Source organism: Rhinolophus sinicus, chromosome 14, assembly GCF_057876585.1.
Source record: "Rhinolophus sinicus isolate RSI-liver-muscle chromosome 14, RSI-T2T, whole genome shotgun sequence".
NCBI classification, from domain to species: Eukaryota; Metazoa; Chordata; class Mammalia; order Chiroptera; family Rhinolophidae; genus Rhinolophus; species Rhinolophus sinicus.
The window spans coordinates 69,910,618-69,923,731 of NC_142514.1; the positions used below are offsets into that span (position 1 = coordinate 69,910,618).

General features: G+C 37.8%; 1 protein-coding gene across 5 annotated transcripts in view; it reads left to right on the forward strand.

The window, feature by feature from the left end:
• The window catches only part of RPAP2 (RNA polymerase II associated protein 2), a 95,299-nt gene that overhangs the window by 52,451 nt on the left and 29,734 nt on the right, over positions 1–13,114 (forward strand). For all 5 annotated transcript variants that reach the window (XR_016018662.1, XM_074335131.2, XM_019752892.3 and 2 more), the window contains exon 12: positions 12,774–12,923. Coding sequence is in view for 4 of the 5 variants with exons in the window: in XM_074335131.2 (XP_074191232.2) it covers positions 12,774–12,915 (142 nt within the window). In the remaining variant the exon portion in view is untranslated. The remainder of the gene's footprint in view (positions 1–12,773; positions 12,924–13,114) is intronic.

Below are 13,114 nucleotides of genomic sequence, written 5' to 3' on the forward strand. Positions count from 1 at the left end.
CTAATCTGAAGCTGAGGGGTGGGGGTGGGGGGATTACACGGTGGAGCAACATCCCAGAGGAAGCATTGGAATCCTGGTCACAGACCGATGGAATAGCTTGAATGGGAGAGAAATACTACATCTTCTGAGACAGGAAGAAAATAAGTGAAGATTATGTGGTTATAGATAAGTTTGTAAATAAAAGGGAGAAATTTTTAAATCATGCCTGACAACTTCATTTTTCAATGAAGCAGGATATGAGGTTGTCTTCTAAGAGTACAGAGATGATGGTTAGGTAGAGAGTGAAAATATTAATAGTGGTCACAGAGAGGATCTGGAAAAGGAACTACTAACCCAGGGCCAGAGAAAATTGACAAATGACACTGAGTACGCAAATTAGTCCAGAGAACATGGCTGTGTTGTGGTATCAGTCTTAAAAGTTCCCTTCTTCCTCCCATTCCCCTTTCCCCGTTAGTTTTTAGCTATCTTGTTGTAGGTGTGGAGATAGATTGCAGCATTATTTCAGGTTGTAGTTTTGATGAATAGAAAAGCTAAGACAAGGATGTAAGAAATTCAGAAGTGCTGGTGAAAGCGATTAGTTCAAGAAATCAGGACAGACATAATTGGTACAGGATAACAGAGTTACCTTAGGAAGAAAATTGGTCTTCCCAGTCAAATATTTGTGTCCCCTCCCCCCACCCCAACGTTGTATCTTCAGCTCTGACCTCTCCTAGGTTGAAGACCAAAATGTTTTATTATTTGCTGGGCATCTCCATTTGGCTATTCCTCAGGCAATTCAAACTCAAATCTGAGACTGAGCTCTATCTTCTCTTTCAAATGTTCCTTTTTCTCTGGTGGCATTTCCATCTTCCTAATTGCCCAGCACTAAAATCTAGTTTGTCTTCAGTGTTTCTCTTGCTCCCATCTCCCATATGTAATCAACTGTTGAGTCCTGTCCTTGTAACTTCTCTTATCCCGTTGTTTTTCTCCTTTCTACTGCTACTAGCCCACATCAGGCTTTCATTACTTGCCTAGATGGCTGCAATTCTGGCCTTCTTAAACAGGTCTCCTTGCCATGTGTCTCTTCCCTCAACTGGTCCGTCTTTCCTCCAGTTATAAGAATAATCTCACTAAAGCTTAATTCTGATCAGGGTAGGCCTTTGTTCAGAAACCTAGTGATGCCCAGTTTCTCTCAGGTAATTTTGCTTGCAATTCAAGGCCCTGCTAAAGTGGCCCCAACCTGCCTATCCAACTTATTCGTCTTTTGTGTCCTTGCATTGTGTCCCCTATTTCCCTGTATAAGCATCTTTGTTATAACTGTGAACTGTACTTAAAATGCCTTTATTTTTCCTATCTGTCTTTCCTGGTCTTCAAATGTCAAATGTTCAAATGTCATCACTTCCTTAGACGCCTTTCTTAACCCCCCAGAGGTAGATATAATGTCTTCCTTGTGTAAATTCCTATAGATGACATTTCTTTTGGACCGTATTACCTTCTGCTTCATTACATAGATATTTATGTAAGGATCTCATATCCTTTACTATTCAGTTTTCCAACAGTGTAGTTAACAAGTATAACAAATGATCAGAACTGTACAAATTTATTCACTTCAAAAATTGAGCAGTGGTGGGGTGGCCGGTTAGCTCGGTTGGTTAGAGCGCGGTGCTCTTAACAACAAGGTTGCCAGTTTGAGCCCCACATGGGCCAGTGAGCTGCACCCTCCACAACTGGATTGAAGCAACTACTTGACTTGAAGCTGATGGGTCCTGGAAAAACACACTTAAATAAATAAAAGTTTTTAAAAAAAATTGAGCAGTGGTTCTCAACACTGGTTGTATATTTGAATCACATAGGAGCTTTTAAAAAGTACTAACTAATACCTTATTAAGAGATTTTGATGCATTGGTCTAGGGTGGGGCCTGGACATAATGTATTTTTTTTAAGTTCCCCAAGTGATTGTAATTTGTACAGACAGCATTAAGAACCACCATATATAATTCTAGTGCAATTATTAGGTGCTAGATAGAGGTGTGTTATATCAATTACTGTGGATGTGTCTGCCAGGATTTGCTTGCTTAGAGGCACTTCTTAGCTTTCTGCTAAAATCATCATTACTTGATGGTGGAAGATGCTTCTTGGCTGTCTGGAGACCGGATGAATTAGAATCAATAGAATTGTCAGTTTCCTTAGCACATTTTATTTTGAATGACAGATTTCAAAAAGTATTTAAACAACACATATAAATGGGCCTTTGAAATCATAAGGTATACTCAGTTCTTAAAATGAATCAGACATGTGAACTTGTATGGTAGTGGTTAGAAGTGTAGACTAGTGGGGAGTACTTGTGGGGTTTTTTTCTCATCTCTTACTGACTGCGTGACCTTAAGAAAGTCACTTGAGCCTCATTTTGGAGTTAACACTTGCAGCAACTTCACAGAAAGGTTGAAAACCAACGAGTTAGTTTCATAAAGAAAAAAATCTTTTTACAAACTTGGAAATCACTGATACTTCTTATGTTTGAATCAGTGGTTGAGATCCTGCCACAAAGGGAACTGGGAAGAAGAACTGACATTCTTCAAGGGAAACAAATTCATCTTCTTCAATTTAGAAAGCCACCCCACCAGCCATTTTAAAGTATCTGAATTTTAAACTCAGCTCTGACCTCTTGGCACATTTGTTTCCTTGTCAATTGTAAAGCCATGTTTATCGTTTACTTAATAAACGACATCACCTGCAGCTTACGAAAGTGCCATGAAGTAGTTACCTCTGCACGAGGCCAGGCCATGTTATTTTAAGGAAAAAGAAAAGCTCTTCCTTCCACAGGGTGCCTTTTTGTTTCTTTCCTGTGCCCCAATCGCTGCTGTGTTACTACTGGGAGGAAGCTAGGAGCCACAGATCAGACAAATGTTTTTAGAGAATCGCTGACAATTGAATTTTCTTCTGCCTTCTCCCCCTTAAGAAACAAGCAAGTTGGAAAGAGTTTTGTGTTAAATACAAAATCCTAATATCTTACATGGTAAAGAGACCTGAATATACAAGTGAAATTCCTTTTTAAAGTTTATACCAGAATTGGTTTTGGTTTTTTTTTAATAGAGAGGCATTTTTGTAAAATGTCTTGGGTTTGTGTGGGCCCTCAAAATTCTGAAAATAGATGACATTTTGACCCATTGTGTTACTGGTCACAGCTCTGTTTCAGTTTTGAATGTATGTTTGTGCAGACAGAGGTGTTCTGGTTTAATCCTTTGTCATTTAGCACTTGTTCATGTAGAGAAGGAGGGAAAATCCCAACTCAGTTTTTACAAGAAGACAAAATATGGGTGAAGTAACAGTTGTTACTGCCATGCAGGAAGAAAGGAATAACAAGACTTATAGATAAGAAAGCTGCCTTTGTGTGATAAAGGTGTCCATTTTTAACACTATTCTTAGCCAGTGGGACCCTGGATAAATCCCTTGCTCTGGCCAAAGCCTCAGTTACTTAATCTGCCAAAAGGAAACTAGCTGTATAAATTGGGATTAAGTCACACTCGAGGAAATTTAAGTGGTGGTATAGCCTCATAAAATAAGAGGTTAAACCTCATCTTACAGATTCTTCACTTACCCAGACCGTTATTAATAAACATGCCTCATCTGTCCCAGAAAACTTTTGTTTTTGTTTGAGTCTAAGCCCCCAAAGTGTCAGGTATTATAATATCTTTTCTGATTGATGAAGTGACAAGCATAGGGCCTGTACATGTAAATGTTGAAAGTATTTCTATTTAACAGAAATTTTACCTTCTTCTTTTACTTTCTCCTTTCCAGCCCTAACTTCTGAGGGATAAGAGAATGGAAAAAATTATTTTAAGCCCAACATTAACTTTTAGCAGTCTCTGCATGTTCATCACCTTTATGCATGGTAATCAGCAGGTTTCCCTACTGCAACAGAACTCTGTGTGAACCCCGTAATTTCTCAAATCTGATAGGTACAGAAAGTGTGTGGCTTTTCACTTCCTGTCCCTTCCTCCAACCCCAAACCATAAAGAAGCTTGCTTTCTGGTGACATTTATTCATATAGACGTTCTCACAGCTCTTTCTTCCCTTAAGATTATGTTGAGTATGAGGAGTGTTGTTCAGTGTAATTTTACATACCAGTTTGATTCTGTGTACCAGTCGATGCCTACTGGTTTGATTCTATGAGCTTGGAAATCAATAATAAACTCTCAGGAAACTCCAAGAGTTTTTGCTTCTCTTAGTTTTGAGGGTCAGGGTAAGGGATGTCTGTGCTATGTCATTTCAGGCCAGTGCATGATGTGATCTTCACCCGTTTCACACAGATTACTCAGGAAAGCATATTTCAGGCCGTGCTGTGACTTCCAGTGTTTCAGGAGCTGCACTGGGTATTCCCCAGTGGGAATCAGTACAGTGAGTAAAGCAATAAGGACCACAATCGGGAAGGCCATTTAAATATCCAAGTTCATTACTGACTTTAGTGCACTATGAGAGATGGATAATAGAGTTCCCTCAGTGGTTTAGCTCCACTTGTTCAATAAACTGCCACTTTAAGTTTTTATATAGCTTTCTCCGTTGGTAAGATACAAACCAGTGACTCACAGAATTACAGGTAACTTGATCTGAGAGTTAATCAAGAGTTTATGCAGCTCTAAATCCTTGAATATGAGGATCTATAAAAATGCCACTTTTTAATTAAAAATCTCTTGTTTCGGTTGTCAAACCTTGAAACTTCTCTTACTACTGTGTATAATAATTCCTGTTAACCAGATGTTGTTTGATAGCTCAGTAATAACAAATGGAGGGTACTTGTCCTAACTTGACTTGCTGTCTCTCTTTTTGATGTGCAGCATATGTGGAGCAGTCAGCTAAATAAAGGTCTTATCATTAAGATACAGTTTGACACTTAGCTTTTTGCTTTTGTTGTCATGCCATTTACCATATGGTAAAAAACTAGTTAGAGAAGGCTGACTGTCTTTTCAGAATAGAGATTTGAATCAGTGGCGTTTTCATGAGAAATTTCCTTTCTTGTTTGTGATTTATACCTTGCAAGTTGTTATGTCGTTTTTTTCGAATTATATTCTCCAGCGTACAGACTGCTTGTGGTAAGCCATTCTTTCAGTGTTACCTTTAGAGGTTTTTATTCATACTTAAAAGAACTTAAAGGAAATAAATTGAAACATAAAAATCTTTTGTTTTTACTCATGGCCAGTCACATTTTCTGTTGTCTTAAAGGTATTTCCTACATAAAAACACATTGTTAAATACCAACTGTGGTATATTGCTGTTTTTTGCTTAAGTAGAAGTAGTTATTTGGCCCCAATTTATTGTGGTTTTCTTTGATACTATTAGAAGTTGCAGCGCTGGAATAGAAGCTTGAGACTTTTTCAATATATAATAGAGTGGGAGGTCTTTAATGAAAAAGTTAAACAAATAAGTGATTAGCATATCATAATTAATAATGTACAGTAAAGGATTAAGGGGAAAGGAAGATCGTAGGGAGTCAGTTTAACAAAGTGGGGAGAGGGGTGTTGGATAAGGTTCTAAGATTGTACTTCAAAGATAACTGAGGCGTGAAAGATTTTATTTCATGATATCTTTCTGTGGAGTAGGAGATACATTGTTTTATGTTCTGAAGTAATGAATTTGGACAATATTTATATTCAGGGGCACTATATTTTAGGAAAATGAGACGCTAAAAGGGTGTGTAGGGAAGAATACCAATCTGAATAAGGAGCAGTCGGCATCTCTCAGGAAAAATTAAAAGGACTTGGAATTAATTGGGAACCATTTTCAAGAATATGAAGGAGTAACTTTTAAGAGCTCACCTCACCCCCCACCCCCAAAAAAAGTTCTGTGATGAGAAAATAAAATTCTGCAAGAGACATTTAGATTACATATGGGGAATAATGTCTAGAATGTAAAGTTTGTTAACCATTGCTACATGCTACAGATAGAGGTAGCATGTAGAATCCCCCTCCTTCAAGATAGTGGAGGTAGTTTATGTGCAGTCTTGTGTAAAGGGACCAAATCACTACATTAAAAAAAGGATCTTGAGTCTCTTTTCTTTCACCATTTAACTTTTGATGGGAGGAGACTGAAAAGAAGTATAGATTCTAAAAACAGTTGAGTTCTTGTTTTGCGGCTACATTCTGCTACTTTCATTGACCTAAAAAGAATAAGAATACATCCCATTCAGGAACCGTAATAACAGCCAGAAATACACAGAAATAAAGACCTATATTAGTTGGATTGTAGCTATCTTAAATTGCTCTTCCTTTTGGTCAGGTAAATCTCAACACATTTAGTGTGAAAAGAATTTCTTGTCCTTTCATGTTTTAGCTGTGAGACTGAAGTACTTTTGCTCCTGAGGAGGGTATTACCAAGCCCACACTCCAGGGCCTGCCCCTTACTGCACAGTTTCTCTGCAGGATTGGAAGGAAATTAAAGCTTTAAGCCAACCCTGCTCAGTTGCACTTAGCACTACTCACTCTTGGTCAATCTTAGCACTTCCCCAACAACACTTGAGTTCCAGATAAGTGGAAGTGAGGAGGGGAAATGGAAGAATAAGTGGTAGGTCTTGAATTAATGCTTGGTGTACCTGATGAGTTTGAAGCTCATCTCACCTTAGTGATAGATGTTCTAAAACATTCTGGCAGGAAGGTGCCACTATGTGCGAGCAGGAGGAGGAGTCAAGAAAATATTTCCTTCCTTCCTCTCAAAAAGAAAGAATTTTATGAAGAAGAAAAAAACACTTCAGTAAGTGCAATAAATAAGTAGATTTTTAAGGTGTTTCTTCATTCAGCAAGTAAATACTGATCATCTGCAGTGTGCTAGGCATGAGGGATATAGTGAACGGTCATTGCTCTCATGACATTCACCTTCTTTTGGGTGGGAGATAGACAGGTAACAAGCAAACCAGTAATAGAATTAGAAAAGAGGATTATGGAGACAAAGAAAGCAAAATAAGTAGAGGGTAAGGATGAGGATGGGAGAAGTGACATTTAAACAAAACTGAATCACATGAAGGAGCCCACTGTGCAGAGATCTGGGGGAAGAGCATCCCCAGAAAAGAACACAGCCAGCCTGAACCTCGGCCTACTAAACCTCGGCATATCTTAGGCAGGGTTGGTCAGTTTGGCTGGAGTGGAGTAAGCCAAGGAAAGTTGTCTCTGCAGCTGGAAGATTTTATGAGATATTTTTGGTGTCTTTAAGCATGTTCCATGCTGTCACAGACCATACCCCGAATATTCTTAGACCAAATGGTTCCTTTGTATCTTTCATCTCCTGTTTTAATTGCTGTCATCACCAGAGCTCTAGTATAGAAAGCATTATATTAGTGTTTATTTTAAATGAAAATTGGTGCATAACAGTCTTCTATTAGGTTGGTGCAAAACTAATTGTGGTTTTTGCAACTTTTTTCAACCTTTTAAACCACAATTACTTGTTTTTTAATTGTTTTTATTGGGAATATTAGGGAACAGTGTGTTTCTCCAGGGCCCATCAGCTCCAAGTCGTTGTCCTTCAATCTAGTTGTGGAGGGAGCAGCTCACTGGCCCATGTGCGAATCGAACCAGCAACCCTGTTGTTCAGAGCTCACACTCTAACCAACTGAGCCATCCGGCGGCCCCTTAAACCGCAATTACTTTTGCACCAACCTAATACTAGTATAAAGATTAGCAAACTTTCTGTAAAGTGCTAGATTGTAAATATTTTCAGCTTTGCTCGCTCTATAGTCCCAACTACTCAGCTCTGCTCTTGTAGCGCAAAAGCAGCCATAGAATATATAAATAAGTGGGCGTGGCTGTTTTTCAATACAAAACTTTATATACAAAAATAAGCAGCAAGCTGGATTTGTCCCACAGACCCATTGTGTAAGTACAGTGAGAAATGCTAATATGGGGAAGCAGCAATTTTAGTTATTCACCAAGTTATTAAGAGAATAAGCCTATGGGGAATACAAAGATGGATGAATAAAATGAGATCTCAGGCTTCCATCTGTCTGGTGGGTGAGAAAAATATATACAACTAACAATACACATTTTCATGTTATTTGAAATACTTATAAGAATGTATTCATGTGACTGAAACAATGAAAATAAAAGGAAATAAAAAGGCCCAAAGAAATTGGATTTCTCCTACAAGTAGTTAAAGCAAGAGAACAAAGGAATGAGATCTATGAGAGAGGATTGTGATGGCAATATAGAAAAATGGCTGGGAGTGGGAGACCACTTAGGAGGCTCTAGCTGTAGTCCAGGCAAGAAGTAACTCATCTGAATTAGGATAGGTCAGTTAGAATGGAGAAGATGAAGTGAATTTAAGAGGTACCTCAGAGGAGAGGCAGCAGGACTTGGCAACTGATTGGACAAAGGACATTAATGGGTAACAGTTAAAGATGACTGAAGTTGCTAATACCGGGAAGTTTTGATGAAAACGTGAGGTCAGAAATTCAGGTTTGAACATAGGTATTTGAAGTATCTTTTGGACATCAAGGAGAGAAAACTCCCAGGAGAGAAGTTAGAAATTTGGATCTTTGGTAGTCTTAGCCGTGAGATGGGATATAGTGCAAAAAGAAGAGGATCAATATAAAACCTTAGTTAAGACCTGTTATCCGTGGGTTGGTGAAAAAAGAAATGCCAACAAGAGAGATTGTAAAGGATCATGGGTAGGAGGAGAACCTGACAGAGAGTGCCTCCAGAGCCAGAGGAGAATCCTAGGAAGGGAGAAGAAGTGATCAGGGACCTCAAATATGCAGAGTCAACTGGGAAGAGAACTTAGAAGGGGCTTTTAGATGTGGCAATTAAGAGACCGTTAACGACCATGAAAAGAACAGTTCCAGTAATAAGTCTTTGTTCATATGTCATTGGTCCTGGCTTTAAGCACATGTAGGGACTGTATTGCTAGTGCTCTGTGGTTTCCAGAGCCTCTTCCATGGTCACTGCCAACAAAAGCAGACTGTGGAACCGTCTCCAAGCTCAGTGCAATGCTCTTCTACATCAAATAGGGCCTCAAACTCCACTGAGCCCAACAGCACCTATCTTTAGGGCAGCATATACCCTAAAAAACAATCCCAGCAGTTTCTTAGTAGCATCTTTGGCAGTGGATGCAACCAACTACTATCGTTGACCAATAGACTGATAAAACATTATGATCTTGCCTCTGATTCATCTGTGCAAGTAGGCACAGAAGCCTCTTGCTACAGAGATGATATGGAAATTCAGCAAATGCCCAGTAAGCAGCAGGCTGGAAGAGTAGGCAAATAGTCAATTGCTGTTAAGTAATAAAACATTAAAGTAGATGAGCCCAGGATCTGGAAAACATAAAGATTATATATAGTCCTTATTCAACTTTAAATGTAAATTACTTTGGAGATAGAGGCAAATCATAATTCTTTCAAATGGATCATTCATAAAATTACAGTATACTATAACTAAGATTTTTTCAAGGTTCAGCATCTTTCTTGATATATTATTCATTATGACTTTATAACTTGTCAGAACCATCCTTCACTTTTTGTATTCATGAGCCTGGTTTCTAGAGAGGACTATTTTAAAGAGAGAAAACAATTTTTACATGGCTCTAAGTAGTCCACTGGATTATTAATGTTTAGAGGTGCACAGGAAGTATTAGAGTATTTATTCATTTATACTTCACCTTATTCCAAAAAGGATTTCTGTCAACTTAAAATTGTTAGAAAGTTAATATTAATGTATATTTCTATGATCATTTACATTCTGTGTTAGGGACTGGGGGGATGGGGAAGAAGTAATCTTTTCAGTTAAAGATTAAAGGGGAAATGCGAGGTAATAAATAAGGTTAAAGGAAATCTTGTTGGCTAACTTTCCAGGAGTATAATTATGCAACAACACTTAGGGCTCCTGTGTTAAGAGTAGTCAGGAAATCCCGGCTCCAGGTGCCTAAGGATTGCTATTTATGCACTCGATGACTAGCTGCAGAAATCTCCAGGCCCCAAGTTGATATTCCTATCTCCCAACAGACACCAGACCTTGATTTCTCTGTCAGCACTGCCTTCTGCCTGCCAGCTGCTTGCCATTTTTATATTTGTAGTCCTCCAGTTCTCTAAAGCAAATTTAAAACATTCTATTCCTTCTCCATATTTATTGAGGGCCCAGCACACATCAGTGAGGTAAAGATTAAACTTACAGAGTGCTGGATATAGAGCCTACAAAGAATGAAAGCTAACATACTAGTCAACAGCAAGGGCTTTGTGAAATAAATTGCATACGATAAAAGCCCTGACCTGCTACTTACTCTGTGACCTTGGGGAAGGTACTTCAATTTTTTGTGACTTCATTTCCTCATCCATGAAATGGAAGCAATACTACATTCCTCAGCATCATTGTACAGTTAAAGGAGATAGTTCATGCTTAGTACATGTACATAGTAAGTATTTAAAGGTAGTACATGGTAGATGTTAGTTGATGTTATAGTCATTATCATAACTGATTTTTTTAAAACCTGTTGTTCATTCATCTATAGTATCCTACTTGAATTTTGCAATAACTTTTAAGGAACTTTAAAGTGTTATTAGCCCCATTTTATACATAGATCCTAAGGCTTTGATGTTCAACTTGCCCAAAATTATAACAAGCATTCCTGGCAAAGCGAGGATTAGAACAGTGTTATGTAGAGAGAGTTCTCCTAGGGCTTGCAGTTAGATTGGGGAGTGAATAGGTTTCATCTCAGGAGTCAGCTCTAAACAGTTGAAATGGTTGCTCAGAGCCCTGTTTTGAGGATTTTCAAAGCAGGTCCAAACTCATTAAGAAAACAATGCCTGTTTGATTAGAATTATTTGCCATGGGCTCAGGAGCTTGGAGCAGGCTTGCGTTGTTACTTTTCCGTTTTTTGTGTGTGTTTTTTTTACTCCTAGCTAAAGTTTCCCATTACCCTAATTTTCTTTATGAACAAAATTTTTAGGTAAATTCGAACACACCTTATAATGAAGTTACTAATTTATAGAGTAAATATATTCTTATAAATGTGCTAGAGAACTATTACTATTTCTAAAATATTTTCTAACAAGGACAATTGATGGAGCAATTCTCTTTCAAGCTGTTTCTCTATAACTCTTCTCATTTTCTGCTCTCATGAGCACACACATTGAAAAATCTAGTAGTTATTGAGGGTTAAGTTTTGAAACATACTAATGGCACTTTGAGAAGTAATTTAGAAAACTTCGTTTTCATATATGAATCAAATACTATTCTCCTTGAAAGTGAGAAATTTTCTAGGATGTGTCATATAAGTACCATTTTAAACGCACACAAAAACTAGGTTTCTATGGAGTTGACCTATCTGATATGTCTCCTCTGACTTGGTTTTATTTTAGCCAGTGTTATCCCATCCCCAGTATCTGGTCTTACTGTGGGGAAGCAGCAACATTATATTTTAAATGTTGACATCACCTAAGGATGGGAAAAGCCAGAGTTGACTTCTAGGTTCCACCTTCTCTGCAGGAAGGTGCCTCAGGAAAAGTTGGCCACAACTACCTACATTCACCCAAGTGCCTAGGATGGGCTTGGAATTGGAAGGCTGGGGTAGTCCTATTTCCCAGTATGAACTACCTTTGAGGAATATCACCAGACAGCTCATGAAGTGTGAGAACTGATACTCCATCGCCCAGCCCTAAAGAAATACAGGAGAAATCAGGAAGGAATACACTATAGTGGTTTTCCCTCTTAGAACTCTGGATTTCACTGAACTGTTGGAGTCACCTAGTTTCCAGTTCTTGCTAGGACACCTTCAGGGAGATAGAGAATTTATTACCTATTCAAAGTCCTGGCCATCCCTGAACAATTCTGACAAACTTTTACTTTTACTTTTGCTTTCTGTATGAAATGGCTAAGCAAGGAAGAAGTCTGTCTCTCAGAAAATAACATTTTCCATTCCACACACAGTACCCCAGAATTGCTGTGCTCTGATTTCTTGATTTAAATCGTAGAGTTATTTTATTTATACTTGATGTGCCCAGTGGTACTGACCAAGATTAAATAAGCATCTGGAAGAGCTTTGTGGGGAAAAAAGAATTTTCTCCCAAAGAATGTAACTTGCAAAGGTTGTATGAAGCATGATCTCTGGAGATTTTTTTTTTAATTATGGAAGTAATGGTTTTAATCTTTGTGATTAGATTCGTCACTTTTTAAAATCATGCTCACTAATGTTTCAATGTAAATTACTTTTAAGAATCTATTACATGCAATCAATCTTGTGGGGTATTTACTGGAAGTGGTTAGAGAAAAAAGCAAAGTGTTCCTTATGAAGTTTGTATTAAGTGCCTTATAAGATGTAATTCATCTATTTAGTGTTTTAAAAATAAAAATGTTAAGGTTTTCTCCAAAAGGTAATATATATATATATATATATATATATATATATATATATATATATATATATATATATATATATATATATAGTCTTTTCCAGGTGACATAATCCAAACAGTCAATATAAATTATTTTTTTAAAGCAATTCTCAGCTCTAAGCATCTCTCCACAACCTTCTTTCCCCAAGTGGAAAGACTTTATTTTCTTTTCTGAGCACAATTTTGGTAGTTTTTGCTGGTATGATGAAGAACATGTTATAGATTCAGGCCTTTAGGCTTCTTTCTCTACTTAACAGTATGTTTGATCTTTCAGTCTTTTCTTGAGATTTCTCTTCTGCTTTTATTAGTAAAGCCTTCTCTGTCTAGAAATGTTGTTAAATCAGAGAGACTTCATCTCTGCCATGACGAAAGTCCCTTAGTCTTTCCCATTTCATGGATATGTATTTAATATTTTTGTTTGTTTCAGACTGACCCCGATTCTTGGCGTTCAGAAGCATTCGCAGGAAAGTGTGGTGTTTACACAGTTTATAGCCACCCTGCTTGAAGAATTACATTTAAAGAATGAAGACCTTGAAAGTTTGACCTTTATATTTAGAACCAGCTGTTAACCAGAGTGGTGAGTTGGATTGTGTTTACTTAGCTTTGTTTTTCATTTGTTGCCTGTTTGGATTCTTTTTCCATATTGGGAATTTTAAAAACCAAGTACAGACCTCAAGATGTCCTCAGCTTGCTAAGGAAGAACATGACATCCCTTCGTTCTCAGCTGCCACACTCACTTCCTGTCCTCTCTTGTAACGTTGTGCCCCA